Source organism: Lutjanus erythropterus, chromosome 1, assembly GCF_056507025.1.
Source record: "Lutjanus erythropterus isolate fLutEry1 chromosome 1, fLutEry1.hap2, whole genome shotgun sequence".
NCBI classification, from domain to species: Eukaryota; Metazoa; Chordata; class Actinopteri; order Lutjaniformes; family Lutjanidae; genus Lutjanus; species Lutjanus erythropterus.
Genome location: NC_139317.1, coordinates 11,376,797 through 11,395,715, shown reverse-complemented (window position 1 = coordinate 11,395,715; position 18,919 = coordinate 11,376,797). Strand labels below are relative to the sequence as shown.

Genomic DNA, 18,919 nt, shown 5'->3' with positions numbered 1-18,919 from the left:
AGCACCTTAAACAGCATGTTAATGATCTGCAAATGCCACTTTTGTATTTATATATCCTACTGTGGTCCTTACTGTTCAATACAAATGCTCACAAAACACTGTGAGCCCACGATTTTTAAGTTACAGCACAAGTTTGTTCACTTTGTCTCTCGTTCCCCTGCTGGGGCTCAGCCTGCAAGCTGCTGTCAACGAAACACAGAAACCAACACACCGACTTTTTTTCTTCCTTTTAGCAGTGTAAGCTATAGAAAATAGATTTAAAACAGACACTGATGTTATTTGTAGCTGCAAAAATGGAATACTAAATGTGTTTTCAGTTGGATTTTAAAGCTGAAAAGTAACTTAATCCTAATCACCATTCTTTCATTTCATTTTAAATCCAACGTGCTAAAGTACCACCCAACTTTTAAAAAATATGTCACCGTCAAAATACTTTGAGCCTCCATTGAAAAACATTTACCAATATTCCTGAAGATTATGCTAAGCTTTCTGGCAAACTTAAGATAAGTATTAATATTTGTGTCTTTGTGATAAAAGAGTAATGAACACTGGTGACAGATGAGGAGAGAGATTATTTTTTTTATTTTTTCTTTGTGGAGCATTTTATGTCCTGCTGCTATACACATTTTTGAGACAGTGATATGTCCCAGATTGAGAAATATTTCTTTTACTGTTGTTTCTGTCTGCACCATTCATATACGGAGCTGGAAAAAGAAGCTGACCGTTGTACAAACAGCTGTACCTGATACAATAACCTGTGTGTGTGTGTGTGTGTGTGTGTGTGTGTGTGTGTGTTTGTACTGATGTTCAAAAGCATGTGTGCTCATCTCCATCGGGAATCTTCTTTCAGGCATCTTAAGTGAAGGCACTTTATTGCACTTATATGCATAAAGGTCACTGAATTCAAAGTCTGTGGTTTAAAAGAAACTTAACTGAATTCATGGCCAAACAAGAAATATGAATATTATGTGTGTTATTGTAGCTGCAGCTGCAGTTTGGCTGGAGCATGAATCATCACACCAATCAAAGAACTGCTTCAGCTGAACTATTTTCTGTCTTTCACTGTTATAAACAGTCTAGAAATAGTTGATTAAATAAGTAGTGATCACTGACATTTGTGTGTACAAATCAAGAAGCCCTGGAGATAATCCTCACTCCTGTGGATATGAAGTGTCTGGCATGCACTCAGTGGAGCAGCACCTCCCATCACAACCTTCTGTGACTGATTACTGAGGAGGTCAGGAATCCATATAAACTGTTGTGCAAAGAAAAAGAAATCACCCAGAAGTCCTTCTGCCTGATGATGTGGCAGATATAGATATGTAATGCACATTCTGATTATCTCAAATAACATACAGTAAAAAATAATTTATGAATAATAGAAGATTAAAAAAACATAAAAAGAACAATAATAGGCCTTGCTTGGGACTTGGATATGATGGATTGTGGGGGACATGTGCTTGACTGGCGGGAGTGTTATCGTTTAACTATAGGACACAGGCGAGGATAACTAAGAGAAAGGTTTTATTGTTGAGGGATGATGATGGACAAGGGGGGAATCCGGGAGGCGAAGGCCGGGGATAATTTCCAGAGAAGGAACGTGGCTGGGAAGTGAGCAGGCAGGTACGCTGTGGTCCCGATTTCTAGTCAAAAGACACAAGCAAAATGTAAACTAACATTCAAGGTCCTGAGGCACACTGTACCACTGGGCCGAAAACAAAGATCTACTGAGGACTGGAGTGAAGCACAGGCACTTTATACAGCAGGGTTGATGGGTTGATGGGTTGATGGGTCTCAGGTGTACAGATGGCGCAGATGAGCTGAATGTTACCAGGTGCGTGAGCTGAGTCGAGAGGAGCCGGGAGACCACACCCACAACACAAACCTACACAAAGACAGACAGGAGAAAGGAACCAAATCAAAGTAAAATTAGTGTAACTCAATGAAGATTTTACGAGATGAATAGGATACTCTGATCACCTTTCTAATCAGTGTTCTGAGCTGCAGTATCAGTGATGGAGAACGGAAGTTAAGTTGCGATCTGAAGCAAACGGGGAAAAAATTGACTCTGCATCATCAAACGGAGGTTCCTGTGACCTGTGGGCTTGTGCTGCTGTGATATTGTATTTTGTTACATTTCTGCACAAACGTACCACTCAGCAACTTTTCATTTTAACGTGTTCTCTCAGTCTATCATCTGTATCGCTCATAAAGAACTTTGTTAGGAAAATAATTAGTTAAAAAGTGGCGCTTTTTACAGCCGATTTAATCTGAAACTCAGAACATGACCTGCTCCTGACCAGGTTATGAGTTCAGGATAAGATACCATGGTGATCTGGCCAGGTTAAAAGAGATCCACCTTCGTGACACTGATGACCCCGGCTTTAGACTCAACATACCTCGCTAAACCATTAATCTTGCTTTGTATTACACCCCTCAGGAGGAGAGGGAAGCCGAGGAAAACACTGGGGAGAAAAAAAAAGATGTTTGGCACAGAACCTTCCATAAAATGGCAAAGTACTAGCCCGTGTTAGCGATTGAACTGACTGCATGCAAGCTGGACATCAGTCTACATGCTGTTAAGTGTTGTATGGACAGCAAAATACTGTAATACCTTTTTATAGGTTTTATGTTATTGTTATCAACTATGTCAACAGAATATGACTCAGTCTGCCCAGTGGCATCATCCCACTACAAACAAGAATCCAGCATACCTTGCCACTAGACTAATTTCAATCATTTTAAACCTCTTAAAGTGAGTTAACTGCCTCGATGGACCTGAATTCCTCAGATGGGCTGGAACAGCAGAGTTTGTGTCTGAAAAGGAATAAAACCTTTGAGCTGGTGGCGGCAGATACAAATTCATATTTAAAATCAGACGGTGTTGTCAAGGAGACCCAAGGAGAAAATCTCAGTGTATTTTAAGTTGGATATTGATGATATGCAGCACAGCAAGACTCATCAGCCTTGAGAAGGACTTCTCTAAAACTCCAAACCAGGGCACTTGGAGCCAAAGTCAGTTATTAGCTGCTAGTCCTTGAAATGGCAGTTTGATAGAGTCAAGCTTTTTAAAAACAATATGCATTAAAGTATATCGGCAGGTTTTGAAAAAGGTATGAAAACTTTGCTACAGTATTCTGCAGGACTCAGTGGTCTTCGTGCAAGAACCACTCGTATGAACAGAATTTCTCCTAAGTGGTGCGGCCAAATGATTTAGGAGAACTTGTCGCATTCACCAGTTTTCTCATATTTTGAATTTTATTTCAGATACGAACACAACTTCCGAGTGGTCCAGACCTGTCGCAGAGTCGTGTGCAGTGCAGTTTTTCACTAAAGACTGTATATTCCATAAGTTTGAAGACGCTTTGAGTTTGAAAAATAATTTATACTTAATAGTTATTCTGTTTGACTACATTTCAAATTATAATATAATTGTAAATTTACGCATAAGCCTATCAGCATTAATTCAATGATCTATTGTCACCTGCTGTCAGGTTCATTGGCTGCATATCTGCACATGCAGATTTATGAAGTCTCTGTCCAGGTGAACATCCTTATTATTCTGTCTTCTGTCTCTGTGATGAAAACTTCCCCTCGTTCCCATCCTCGTTCTGCAGTCACTCACCCTTAACTGTGGCTGGGCGAGTCTTTGTTTTTTCTCTGAAGTCATTTTCATATCAAGACATTTCTTTTTTAATTCAGTGACAGTCTGACCCTCCGGTAACACGGCATTAAAAGCACTCGCTTTTCCTGTTTCTTTGCTTTAGCAGGTCTTTTAATTCCACTGCTGTCGCTGTTAAAATGACAGATTTTCCTTTATGGATCTCTGAAAGAGGGACATCAAACCCCAAACTCTTTAAGTTCTTCTTTTTTCTTTTCGAATGTTCATTAATGAACACTTCCTGGCATATGGGGCAGGAAGCGCAGCCATATACAGTATTATTGGGAAGTTAACTATGGTAATTTACAAGTCTCATGCACTCAAATACGCACAGGTGGATCATTTACACGGTTTTCTGAAGTTACGAGTGTTTGTTGAATCTGACGCGGCGCGTTCGTACGAGCCCTTCATACGAAATTAAGTACGGTACAAGAAATTTCAGATAACGATATGAAATAAAATGACGCCCAGTGTTCACTTTGAGTTTCTCGATTGTTTCTATGAAGTTAAATCTGAAAAAGATGCTTTGAGTTTCTGGTCAGTTTAAGCCCCGGGTAAGTTAGTCCTTCACCACTCTTACAAGCAACTGTTTCAAGAAGTCTTCAGTGAAATTATCCACTAACAGCATAAAACCACTCTTTTTCCAATCAATGTTATGACCAGAAATGTTTCTCTGTATCAGTTTTACAGTTTCGTCTAATCAGGTAGTCTCATTGAGATCTAAATTTCATTTGCAACAGAGATCTGAATAAAGACAAAGAAGAACAAACACAGTAGCCAGACGATGGAGGAGCTTAGGATTAGCAAAAAGTGATTTACTGATTAGTTTTTCCTAGAAATCATCAAGTTTATACATAATATAATTATCCACTACAAACACAATACACTCAGAAGCACTAATGACCATGTCAGTATGTTTATTTTATTATATAATACATTTGTATCGCTGTGCTTTCTTGCAATTTCCATAATGTCATTAGAAATCATGAGCACAAATTACAGGGTATTAAAGCACCTGCAGTTAGTATTGTCACAACATCTCAAGTGTCCTCAAACTGGAAGAAAAAAATGGTCCTCGAGCAAATGTCCGACCTCATGTACATATGCATGGTGTACAAAAGTGTTCCCTCTTTATTCTTTATAGCATCAAAGCAAAATTTTAATACGTCAGCCTAAGCTTGTTCAACTTGTACATCAAAAACACATGGAGAACAAAATTTAAGTTACGTAACACTCTGTTGCTGAACCATGAATGTCAAAGAATATGCCTTCTCCTCTTCTTTTTAATTCAATTTAATTTAATTGCGTATAAATAAAAATGTTTCTTATGAATAAATTTTTTCAGTAGCACAATAATGTTTGAGATTAATGTGGTGCACCGGATCAAAGAAAGACTGTCAGTGGTGTCAGACTAAAGGTTTTGCAGTGTTACAATCCTGAACTACAGAAAGAAGGTCAAGTTTTTTTTTGTTGAGACTGCTGCTTAAAAAACAAACCGGATTTTATCTGTTACTGCTTATAAAAGTATATATTTCTATCAGAATTTATTGCTCAGAGCAGTGGGACGCTGCATTCACATTCATGTTTTGGGTCAGGCTAAAAATACAATAACATAAGAACTCACTGTGGACTGAGTCACCGGTGAAATAAATGACGGAGAGGTTTTGTTTGTGACAGCGAAGCATAGACAACTTGACGTTTACAGAGATTCAGAGCACACACAAACAAACAAGAGCGAAGAGAGCAAGAATGAGAGTTATTTGCAGAGCGGAGGGGAACATAATGGAGGGCAGTCTTTACAAATCAGCCTAAATTCTGTATCTGCATTACAGCAATGTATACTCCCAGTGCAGTGTGATTATAACAGTGAACGTCATGTTTGTGTTTTCGCTGTGTCTGTAGGCTTAAAGCATGAGTCATCTCTAGTAAACAGTGAGTAAAAACATGGCATGAGATTGTTGTTGTGCAGATGTTGTTGCACAATTCCACATACCACATGGATATAAATTAATGTAACAGAGAAACAAGTGGACAGGATTTGATTTCGTCTTTCCTGGGTTTCTCATTAGTAGTCATGGGGGCAATTTCTTTATATTTCTTATTTTCAACAATAGAGAAGTGTCGCAATACAAAGAAGACCTACAGTTAAGACAAAACATAGTGAATCAATGTGTTGGAAAACACAAATTTCATCAGTTTGATAATTTGATAATAAGTTCTAAGTTGAAAGAAAGATGGTATTGATTAGTTTGAAGGTACTTTTTGGTAAAGTCATTTTTCACTGGTAGGTGAAATCTGGTCTACACGAAGATGTAATTTCAACGCATTTAATGTTTCATGTAAAATGTCATAAATACAAACTACACAGGCTGTGTGCTGCTGACAAGAAACTTCCAAAACGTTGTAATGGAAAAATTCTTCCCAGTGAAATATGTGAACATTCAATAAACTTAGTTGATTTTTACCAGTGACCATAGTCGTCTTTTAAACGGAAAAATGCTCACTGGGATCTTTACAAACTCCTTAAGAGTTAAGATACATTTTTCATTGCGTGCTAAAATATCATGTGACTCTTCATCTAGGCATTTTTAATATTGTGAGGCATGTGGCGTACAAAGCAAGTCTAAGACTGTACCTGAGCCAAAGTTCATAACTGGACTCTAATCTCAGTGCAGAATAATGTTGATTTAGAGGTATATCACAAATACTTTCTTAAACTCTGACAACCAAAAACTAGTGGCATGACCACAGAAGATGATTTTACTCACCGACCTCTTTATTAGGTACACCTGTTTAACTGTTCGTTAACACAAATATCTAATCAGCCAATCACACAGCAGTAACTCAGAGCATTTAGGCATGTAGACATAATAAAGACGACCTGAGCATCAGAATGGGGCAGAAATGTGATTAAAGTGACTTTGAACGTGGCGTGGTTGTTGGTGCCAGACAGGCTGGTCTGAGTATTTCAGAAACTGCTCATCTACTGGGATTTTCACACACAACCATCTCTAGGGTTTACAGAGAATGGTCCGAAAAAGAGAAAATATCCAGTGAGCAGCAGTTCTCTGGGTGAAAATGCATGTTGATGCCAGAGGTCAGAGGAGAACGGCCAGACAGGTTTGAGATGATAAAAAGGCAACAGTGACTCAAATAAACACTTGTTACAACCAAGATATGCAGAAGACCATCTCTGAACGCACAACATGTCGAACCTTGAAGCAGATGGGACCACACCGGGTGTCGCTCCTGTCGGCTAAGAACAGGAAACTGAGGCTACAGTTCACACAGGATCACCAAAATTGGACAACAGAAGATTGGAAAACCGTTTGTTGGTCTGATGAGTCTCGACATTCAGATGGTATGGTCAGAATTTAGCATAAATAACATGAAAGCATGGATCCATCCTGCCTTGTATCAACGGTTCAGGCTGCTGGTGGTGTAATGGTGTGGAGGATATTTTCTTTGCACACTCTGGGCCACTTAGTACCAACTGAGCGTCATTCAAACACCACAGTCTACCTGAGTATTGTTGCTGACCATGTCCATCCCTTTAAAACCACAGTGCACCCATCTTCTGATGGATACTTCCAGCAGGATAACACACCATGTCACAAAGCTCAGATCATCTCAAACTGGTTTCTTGAACATGACAATGAACCACATCTGAATCCAATAGAGCAGCTTTTGGATGTGGTGGAACGGGAGATTTGCATCATGGATGTGCAGCCGACAAGCCAGCACAATGTTGAATCCATACCATGGAGAATTAGGGCGTTTCTGAAGGCAAAATGAGGTCCAACCCTGTACTAGCAAGGTGTATCTAATAAAGGTGCCAGTGAATGTATATGTACCAGAGCTCTTTTTACATTTCAGACATAGAGAAGAGAAGACAGGGTCATATTCACATCAAAAACTGGGGGTTATTTTCTAAATATGACACAAATTACATCAGATAGAATGAGTCTAAACATCCAATCTTATGCGTAAATGTCCAGTGTATTTTCCCTCATTGCATCGTTGAAGCTGCTCTCTGTTACTGGGAGAGATGAGAATAAAAATCCTCCCCGTCTACTAAATATATTGCGGCCTCGGCCCTCCTGTCAGAGCCTCGGTGGGACCCTGCAACTCTGTGACAGCTGAGAGAGCCAACGGGAGCAGAAGGTGGACAAGAATTAAATATAGGGCAGGGATGGTCGAGAGAAAAAGGAGCGGGCTACTGGAATTCAGTTTTTGGCACCGTGCCAACACGGTTTTAGGGTGCAGTAATTTATGTGACATCTGATCTTTCCCCTGTCTCAGCTGCACCCTGGAAATCTACAGCAGACTTAAAACATCAGGCCGTTTCTACTGTTTCACTGGAAGCTTACTGGGATTTGTAAGACTATGTATTATATCGAAAATGGAAAGTTGGAAAGTTTCCTCAGTTTTGTATGCTTTCCTGTATTGAATTGGTATATTAAATATTAATAACAGCTTCTTGTTGGAGAGCAGATTTCTTGCAGGGTTTTTTTTGTGAGGCTGAGGCAGCTACAGAATGATAAAGAGCGCCATTTATCAACGTGTGTGTTGGAGCTTTTAATTTAGCCCGTGCTGCCAGAATTATGCAGCTCTTCATCTGAGAGTAAATTCACAATTTAACTTCTTACCTTCATACTAACCAAAGCTTAACTACAGTAACTGCAACTCAACATGACCTGCAGCTGCTGCGCGGTAAAAGACATTTCTTTTCACTCGAGGGCTTCAAAGCTTTAATATGTAACGGTTCCACATTAAAATGTCTAAAAAATTTTGTTTATTGAGTTGTGTTCTTACATTATCCCAAATATTTGTTGTTAAACTCAAATCAGTAATTTGTTCAAGGTAACGGTGTGTTGCCTACTAGCTGCCAGTTGCTATAACTTCTGTTAAACACAGAACACGTCAGAGAGTGAGGAAGGAAGTTGGCAAACAATGAATACAACTTGAATACAAGTACAGTCATGTCAGATGGATTTTCACCAGCAATGATGGCTGTTTAACAACAAAGAAAACAACTCCCATCATCCCACACTCCTTCACAACATCATCAAACTATGTACTTTATTATTGTCTTGATATCAGTGAGACATCCGGCGGCAGAAGTTAAATGTGTGCGCTTGACTGCTGCAATTCTTTTGCAGTGTTGTATTTTCCTTGATTTGATGCATTCTGTGTCCTCTATTTTTAACTGTGATTTTATTACTATCTCTATGTTTTATTTTCCACCTTATGATTTCTACTTTCATCCTAATTTTTATCTTACTTTTACTAGTATTATCAAGTGGGTCTTATCATGTGTAGATGCATTTGTGTATTCTGTTCTCATCTATTTTTACTTGTTTTTTTTTTCATCTTATTTGACATTTATTATGGCACTAGTCCTGTTTCTATGTTCTATGTGCTTTTATGTGAAGCACTTGGTGCATGTACTTTGTGAAGAACTTCAGGCTCTTTTTTTCTTGGTTACTTTAATTATGTCTTGGTCTATGAAACACAAGAAAAGTGTGGAAAAAATCCCCCTCACTATATTCTAGACTGTAGTATGTAGAGTACAAAGTGATGCCTTCAAATCTTTGGCTCAGAACTCAGAGATATTTAGTTTACGATTATGTAAGACCAAGACCAGCAGCAAATTCAGTCATTCAGGAACCTTGAACCACTAAATGTTTTGCATTAGTTTAAATCTTTTCTCTGTTTAATCGATTGATAGTTGCAGCTCTACAGTCAGGCGATGTGCCGCCTTATGCCTTCGTATTCTAGTAGAAAATACATTGTAGCTTCAATGTTCTTCTGAAATATTGAGAGAAAATTGACTTGCTGCTCTTGTTTTCCTCAGACAGGACTGTTCAAGCTGTCTGATGAGGAGTTTTTCATTCAGCCTCTGGAGAAGCCAAGCCATGAGACCTCAGCACCACAAGCCCACGCCATCTACAAACGCCACGCGTCCCCTCCCTCCTGGAGTCCAGTCGTACAGCCCATCTCAGGGAAACAAGAACTCAACGGCACCTGTGGAATTAAAGGTGAATCCCTTGTCGCTCACTAAATACACACAGAAGCACCATATGATAAGTGACACTTAAAACTTCTACAAGGCTTAAAACTTTCCGTTTTGCTGAAGCAGCTGGTACGTTAATAACACACAGTGAGAAACCACGTGAGGATCAGTATAAGTACCTTACATTATGCCAAGCTGTCTCCACTAATTACACATAAGACACTAAACACTGCATAAAGATGACTTGAAGAAGACTTGATGACATTTCTTGTCTCTCTCATGAGTCTGTCTCCAGCTAATAATCTGCAGAGGTCAGAAGAATAAAAACATTGACGTCGAGAAGCTCATAAATCAACTATTTGAAATTCTGAGTGGGTTTAATTGACCCTGAAAGAAAATTGAGCGTCCTCGAAGATATGCTTTGAGCTTGTGAAGAGAATACGTTATAAGGGATTTGCGCAGCTTTTGCCACATGAATCATTTCAGGGAGAAAAAAAAAAAAGAAGCAAAAAAAAGGTTCCTGTCTCCTTCTCACTGTGTGCAGTGGTGTGTGTGTGATTAAGTGGTAGTTTTTAACACACACCTGATGTGGATGAAAGTGCTCACAGAAAGAAATGAAATGGTAAATGGTAATTACCATGATATGAGTCATAGCACAATAGAAGGATGGATGAATGGCTCCATCAGCAGGTGATGATAATACCAGTGTGGACCAATAGGAGTGCAAAGAAGGATACTGACACAAATGCAGCAATTCTTCAAATAGCATCTGACTTAACAACAGGGAGCAAGGCTAAAGCTAGTGATTATTTTTATATTCAATTAATCTGTTGATAATTTTCTCAACTAAACCATCAGTCGTTTTGTCTATAAAATGTCAGAAAATGGGAAAATCTGCATCAGTGTGTGATCAGCTTATTATCATGGAAACCAGAAAATATTCAGAGATGTTGGAATCAAAGAATTTTGTCTTTTGTCGTAAAAGAATTACTCAAACCAATTAATTGATCGCTAGTATAGTTGGCGATTCATTTAATGGTTGACAACGGATCCATTAATCGTTGCAGCTCAACAGGGAAGAAGAGAGACAAGTCTGCAAAGAGACTGAGCAGCTGAACAGCTGTACTTTTACTGCAGCAAGTTGTGAGCCTCCGCTTTGTTTACATGTGCCTCCCCATGAGATCCTGTGAAATCATGGATTTTAATGCTCCTGTAGTCTGAGTCCAGCATGAGGGAAAGAAGAGAGGCAGAGGACAAGTCCTGGGAGAAACCTGGAGCACATGGAGAAAATATAAAAGTCAGTATTTTATTACTGACTCAATTATAGTTCTTAGAAAGAAAATTAAAATCAGAAGGTCAGACTTAAAAAAAAAAAAAAAATCAGAAATCAGAATGGCAATCAGTGCAACTCCAGACAGTGTTGTAAACACCAGTCAGAAGAGGCCCTTGAGCAAACGGTCATAAATATGGACAAAAGATTTTAGGCTGATGGGTCCAGTAGCCTGCAGGATTAACTGCAGACAAGCTCCAGCCCCACTGGCCACACACGCACACACAGAGGAGCCACTGCAGATAATTGAAGCACTCACAGTCAGGTTTGGGAGGACAAGTGAGAAATGTCTTAAATCTTCAGATGGGTGTTAGTATTTTGATTTTTAGGCGAGATTGCAGATTATTCCATCAGGCTGCTGTCGGCTAAAATGATGAAGGATGTTTTTTTTAAGGTGTTTTATTCCTTCAAAAGCAGACAAAGGACCCAATCATGATCCATTGTGCTCCCCAAAGTAGCTAAACATGCTCTAACGTCGAGGTTGCTTACATTTTAAGTTAAATTGATTCCCCGTCATTTGTTATTTGAGCATTAGAATAACACTTCAGGAGCGGGAAGAATAGTAAAGGCAGCGAGGCTGTGTGCAGGTTTAGGCCTTGATCCAAGAAAAACAGAGTGTCTGTGGTAAGTTAAAATTCATACCTGGAGTTGTTGTTGCCACACACTGAGCTTCAGTAAGCAAATTCTAAATGTGTATTTCTGTCTTCGTATCTCCAGATTCCCATCAAAGTCTTGACATTGAGAGACAGCGTGAGCGGTGGGAGCTCCGCCGGCAGAGGAGGAGGAGGAGGATTCGTCAGCGCTCAGTCAGCAAAGAGAAGTGGGTGGAAACGCTGGTGGTGGCCGATCCTAAAATGGTCGAGCATCATGGGAGTAAAGCTGTGGAAAGCTATGTCCTCGCTGTCATGAACATTGTAAGTAAATGAAACTTATAATAACATAAATGTAACATGAATCAGTGCACATTTCATCAACATCCATGTTTGAATTATAGATTTATCAACAAGTTCAAACTATTTGTTCCCTTATTAACTCATTTATCAATTAAAAAGAAGACAGAATAGTTCAAAATTTTGGGAACTATGCTTAGATAAGAAAATTGCTGCCACTTCATGTTGACATGAATGTTAGCTTAGCATTGCATAAAGACTGAGAGCAGGAGGAAACGGGTAGCCAGACTCTGTCCAGAGCAAAAAAATAAAACCCTGTTTCCAGTATTTATGCTAAGCTAAGCTAACTCTCTCCTGACTGTGCAGACTTGAGAATGGCACTGATCTTCTCATTCAGCCCCTTAGTGCATTTCTCAAATTGTTAAGTATAAGTTTCACTCCTGCATTGTGTTTTGGCACGAATACTGACAGCTATCTGAAGCAGCAAATGAAGAAGAAGCCTCTTCATCACTTCAACAGTGTCTGTGTTGCATTATAAAAAAAAAAATCTGCAAATGAATAAAACACACTGCAAAAGAAAAGAATACAGAAGCGCTGTCAGTTGTGCACAACAATGGAGCTGAGCTGAAACTGAGCTTGTTTTTTGTTTTCTTTGAACTTTTCTAAATCGCTTAAATCACTTATGACCCACTAGAAGTTTGTGGTGGGTGTTTCTGCAGAGACCCTGCCTGTAATTTCTTTATTTTCTAAGGTTGTTCTTTACTGGGGATGTTTCTGGGCTTCAGGCTGTTTGGCAGTGGTGGTGATGCAGTTCGAGGTCTGAACTCTATAAAACTGTAATGACCAGCGGCTACATTGCATTCTCCTCTCTTTCCTCTATTGAGAGCTGCGGAGAGAGTTTTACACACATAGACACACACACAGGCAGAGCAGGCTGAGGATCAGTTTGGCTGTATTCACACAAAACCTGGTGCTGTGTAGAGGTGTGGGTGTGTTTATTTGTGCTTTAGAACCCAACCGCTGTGAAACAAACAACCTAATTCTCACTCCCAAACGCTCTCTTGTTCCCTGAGCCAGGGAGAAGGCAACGACTTTGATTGGTGCATTTGCAAAAATTGTTGCAGATTTTTCCTTTAAGTGTGATCGCTGTCAATGATTTTTTAGAAAATTAGATAATGATGATACCTGAGCCAACTTCGTTAGCTGAAATAATGTGGCTGAAAGCTCAGCGGACCGTTGAGATTATAATATTTTGTTAGATATGTTTATTTTAGTCCTGTAGACTTGCACTTTTTTCCATCTTATGCTTCAAACAAATAATGCTTTTTATATCAGAGACCATATAAAATGATACAATTTAATAATGGAGGTGAAAATGTGCTTATTCTTGCAGCAGGTTTTCAAAAAGTAATCTCATACAAAAATATAAAAACCTGCACTAACCTGTTGGAGGGGGCAGTGGCTCAGTCTGTAGACTTGGCTCGGGAACTGGAGGGTAGTCGGCTCAAGTCCAGCAGGGACCGTGTTACAGAGTCTGGACTCGTAGACGGAGAGGTGCCAGTTCACCTCCTGGGCACTTCAGAGGTGTCCCTGTGGAAGGGACTGAGCTCTGACTGTGTGGCATCTCATCACAAATGCATCTGTAGGTCCTGTGTGTGTGTGTGTGTGTGTGTGTGTGTGTGTGTGTGTGTGTGTGTGTGTGTTTCAGGCCAGTGTGTATGCTGAGAAAAAAAAACGTGTAAAAATTAAATTTTCCCAAGTGGGATTAATAAAATGCTGAATTTAAACTTGATTAAATTTAATCTCTGTTATAACATTTTGTAATTATTAGCAGATGACATAATGACAGATGACTGTAACTGAATTACACAGTTAAGACGACATTACAGAATATTTTAACTGATCCAAATTAATACTAAATAAACAGAAAACATACTTATAGATTTTTTTTGAGTGCAGAGTTTTGGGATGTTTGAACATCTTGGCAGATGTTTTGAATGATTCAGCTGTTTTTGCTCAGTTGTGTTTCACTTTTTCCATCCTGGTATGTAACACAATGGATGACTTAAAGTTTTCTCATCCATCTTCTTTCAGCCATGACTCCTCAGCCTTTAACAACCAATGTTATCACTACCTCCTAGTTAGGGGTTAAGTAAACTTGACTCCCTGTCTGTTATTGATTAGCACTTAAGGTTTTTTTTTCCTCCAAAATAAAATCACATCTGCTCTGACCGCAGCTACTGAAAGTAGTGTCAGAGGACAGAATATCAGGAAAGGGAATTCACCGACTTGGATTAAATAACCTAACAGACAATAATACACAGAGGAAGCAACCATTATTCCACACATCCTCTCGTGGATTTTTTTTTAGATTCGACTGCACTCCAGCTTTGAACTTTAAAGCCCCAAACGACTCAGTTTAGTGAAAACAATCTTGCACAGTATCAAGGGAAACAACCTCTTAGCCGTGTCCAAACAATAAGCAATGGCATCATCTTCCTCAGCCACCAGCTGCTCCATTGTCTCATCACCGGCGTTGTCTTGAAGTCCTCAGCTTCATAAGAGGTTCATATTTTTGTGTTTGGCTGCACCGTATGAACCCAGCGGTGTGATTTACAGCCAGAGGAGTCGATCTCAGCAGAAAGAAATCGGAAACGTTTTGACAAAAATAGCTCCCAACCTCCTTTCACGTCGTGATCTCATGGTTAATTGCTATTTTTTCTCTGCAGTGTTAATAATGTTGATTCCAAAGAAGTTGGGATGTGACAAACAAATAAAAATACAATGAATTTTTATTGTTTTTTTGTAAATAGACACTCATCCCGTATTTGGTGCCTGCAGCACGTTCCAAAAAAGTTGGGACAAAGGCAACAAAAGACCGGGAAAGTTGTGGAATTCTTAAAAGCATAAAAAAAACACTCTGGTGTAATCCAAGTGTCCTAGTGTAGACCAAAGGTCACCATTTATTTCCATTGTTCGGGAGATTCTGCAATGCTGATTTTCAGTCTACAGTCCATAATATCATTAAAAGATTCAGAGAATCTCTGCACACAAGGGACAAGACAGAAAACCAACATCGAACGCCCCTGAACTTTGACTCCTCAGGCAGCGTTACATTAAAAACTGCATTAATAACCCACATAATTTTATAAAGGATACTGCATGGACTCAGAAACACTTAAGAAAACTTGTGCTGGTAAACACAGTTTGTCGCTGCATCTGCAAATGCAAGTTAAGACTATCATGCAAAGAGAAAGACAACAACACCCACTTCTCTGGGCCTGCGCTAAACTGAGATGGATGTAAAGAGGAAAAATGTGCTGTGGTGTGATGAATCCACATTTCAGATTTGTTTTAGATATCATTGATGCTGTGACCATGGCTAACTGTCTCATCTGTGAAGGCACCATCAATGCTAAAAGGTACATACAGGTTTTGGAGCAACAAGTGCTGCTGTCCAGACGTCTTTTTCAGAGACGTCCCTGCTTGCTTATTTGCACAGTATTCAGCTGAATATAGGTCAAGAAGTGTTAGCAAACCATTGTTTTACATGGTGTCCCATCCTTTTTGGAACTGGGGTTGCATTATAACTGTCTGTTAACAAGCAAATATCACATGGACATAAAGAAAGATGCAGTAGAAATGCAAAAAGCACTGTTTACCCTTCAAATCAACAGCTTATTGTTTTAAGAAGAAAAATCCATGAGCTTTAAATACCTGCAGCTTTATTTGAATTTGCAAGATCGACAATACAGAAAAGTGTATAAAGATTGACTGAGAGCTTGCTTAGTTAGCGATAAAACTGTTGCAAAGTTGATTCAGCTACGAGACGTGTAGCACAAATATCTGTGAATGAGCGCCACTGTGAAGAAAGTTTTGATGAATTATGTCCTTTATGTGTGTCAGAGCTGTTCTGTCTGAAGTGGCTGACTTACACAAGTCGTACAGAGGGTGTAGTGTGTGGATGATTTGGCCGACGACGAGAAAAATGAAAAGAATCCAGTATAATATGAGAGTTGCTGCTAAACCTCTGTGTAGTAACTGAGCTGTCAGCAGACCCAAGTGGTTATTTATTTATGCAGTTCTTTTTTACTGCAGAATAATGTGGCCTCTCTTGCTCTCTGGTATCAATCTGTTGCAGTTTCTTGGCTCCACATTTGAGTCTATCAAACTTTCTAACCACTTACTTTCACTGATGAAGCACTGCAGCATCATGTTAGCTGCAGCTGAACAGTGATTTTTTTTTTTTTTTGCCATTGAACAAGACATTTATTGTGTTGAAATGTGAATGGAAAGCTGGATGTTTATGCATTATGAAGCTTGCATAATGAATAAATGATTGGTAATTAAAGCTTTTGAACTGCATGAATTATAGGGTAGAATAGGGCTATTTTAAAAGAAAATCTTTTTTGGGGGGTGGGTGTATGTGTGTTTGCCTTTATTTGATAGTGGACAAAAGATGCAGTGTGTGAAAGTAAATGAAAGAGGAGAGATAAGGGATTGTATTTTACAAAGTTCAAACAGGGGACAGTGTGATTAAAGTATATGGACCAGAATACACCTACTTAAAAATGAAAAACTGTTCCTTAAACAACCGATATTGCAGAGCAGCACATCCCAGACGGTGCACTTTGACTGTGACATGGATGTTTTTCACAGCAGCCATTTTGAGATGAAATGGCAGGATAATCACAGGTGTTATTAGTGAGACTAATTAAGGTTCCATTCAGGTCTAACAGAGTCGTGGTGCATTTTGGCTGCTCTAAATGGAACAGGACCTTAATTAGTAACAGCTGTGTTTACTTTACTATTTCATATCAAGATGTCTGCCTTCTCTGCAGTATAATGGGACGAAATGGCACTTGGTTTGTGGTGCTTAAAAAAACAAGCAGCTTTATTTTATTTTTTTTTAGATTATTAACAGCTGAAGACACGCCATGACTATCTACTGAGCCACTTCAGCCCCAACGACATGTAGTTTGAATACGTCTGAAGTGCAAAAGTGTTTGCGACTGTTCAGAGCCGCCAGAAAGGGTGAGGAGTGACAGTTTTTAGAAGTGAGGAGGGGAGGAAGGTCACAGACATTTGGAAGTTGTCTTCTTAAATGCAGTCATGTGTCGTTGCGCTCGGTCGTACTTATGAAAAGTGACAGTAGTAGTTGTGTGAAGAAAGAAAGCAAAGGGAGAGAAAAGTTTGTCAGCTCTGCACACCTGGCCAGTCACCGCGTGAAACGGACATGATTGTCACATTGTGGGTTTCAGAAAATTGTCTTACTCAGAAGGTGTGAGAGGGTTTTGCCTTTACACTCTTCCTTTTTCTAGCTTCTTTATGTTTGTAGTTAATGCTCTTATAGTCATTTATGTTACTTATCTGTGCAGTTTTTGCTCCAGCTCCAACCTTATCTTACAGATTTCAGCTTCGTTTTCTTCATCTTCACTGCGTTGCATAGCCTAATGTTAGCTTTTTACTTCTAGCGATTGCCTTTATGTTTCAAACATAATGAAAGTGGTGAATTTGTGAAGATTATGGTGATTTAAATATCATAAACTTAAACAGAATGGAAGAAACCTGCTTTTTGTGGAGGGAACCAGAATGATGATAACTTCCAGGTTGGTCTGCAAAAATACGTCATCCCTGCAGCTCTCTTTAGCTGAAGAGAAAATAGTCTGACATACTTCATCCGTGAGTCCAAGCAAAATTGATGTATTTTTTTTAATCTTTCAGGTTAAATCAATATCCACCCGTGACATGAATACAGTCTGTGTTAAAGATGTTATACGCACGCAGCGAGTGATTTATTCTCAAGAGGCATTTCCTACAGGCTTTAATGAAACCTTTACCGTGACGGATCAACATGTTTGGCATTGCTCCGTGAGGAAGCCTCTGTTGAGCCAGTTTATAATGACGCTTGCCTTGCGAGTTCCTTTCACCTCAGACCTTTTGTTTCACACTTGTCCCCTCTCATTTCTCAATACGTCGACCTTGATCCTCCCCCAGTAATAAACCCCGTACTGCCTCCTGCTTTTTGCAAAGCTGTTTTCTCAATTGTCACAGCCCACCTTGGCTAAAGACGCACGGGTCACTGTCAAAGCTGTGGACTTATTCAAAGGCAGTCGATTTTTACACTCCATTTACGCAGTTTAGCTTTTCAGTAGGTTTTGATGCTTTTGATACAAAATGAACCCAGTGACCAAACCGTCTTTATTTTAAAGTAGGGAGTCATTTTTAGCCAGTTTTTGCACCTTTCATGGTCACTGAGCACAAACTAGAAAGTCAAAGCTGCAGTGACTCAAAGTTAACTGATTGAAACGTAATTATTAATTATGTAACAAGATGACTTTTTTATTGTACGCTACTTTAGAAAGGGTTGTAAGAGTTTAAATTGATGTAATTACAAGCTATAATTATAGATGGTTAGGGCTTTCAAAGGTCTAAGCACTTAGACATTTAATACTCGGAATAAATTGCTCTAAAGGCTTCAGTGTCAAGAGGTTGAATTGCTGTTAAAATTCAAGAACTGTGTGTGTGAGGTTGTGTCAAAACTTTTGACATCTGTTTGTTGTTTACGCCTGTTATCAGTGATGGGTTCCCTCCAGATGACTCTGAATGGCCTTCTTTTAAATTGCTTGATGCGTAGAGAATAAAAGTCATCAAAATAAACTAAGAAGATTTTCTGCAAGAAAAGAGGAAAGAAAGTGGGGAAAGAAGAGTTTCCTAAAAAAAGGAAACCGTTTATTTCATTTTTTTTTGTTGACATTTATAAAGTGCGTGCGTTTGCCTTGAACTAGAAATCCAACAGTCAAAAACTCTCTGACACAGCTGTAATAAATCATCTTTTAACTGATGTTGTTCCCTGTAGATTTATTCCCTGATGTATCCACCACATGTTTCTATTCCACATGTTTGTCCTGTGTGTGACTCACGGCGGCCTTGGTTTCTCTTGTTTCCCTGTCAAGATCACATCATATAAATAGAGGAAATTATATACCTATATATTGCATAAATTATCTCATTAGTAGTAT

The 18,919-nt window shown here is 39.2% G+C and overlaps 1 protein-coding gene across 1 annotated transcript in view; it reads left to right on the top strand.

Moving 5' to 3' along the window:
• Positions 1-18,919, top strand: part of adamts7 (a disintegrin-like and metallopeptidase (reprolysin type) with thrombospondin type 1 motif, 7) — a 141,218-nt gene that overhangs the window by 19,938 nt on the left and 102,361 nt on the right. Inside the window, exons 3-4 of the mRNA XM_084742036.1 lie at positions 9,519-9,702; positions 11,725-11,921. Of these exons, the coding sequence (XP_084598162.1) occupies positions 9,519-9,702; positions 11,725-11,921 (381 nt within the window). The remainder of the gene's footprint in view (positions 1-9,518; positions 9,703-11,724; positions 11,922-18,919) is intronic.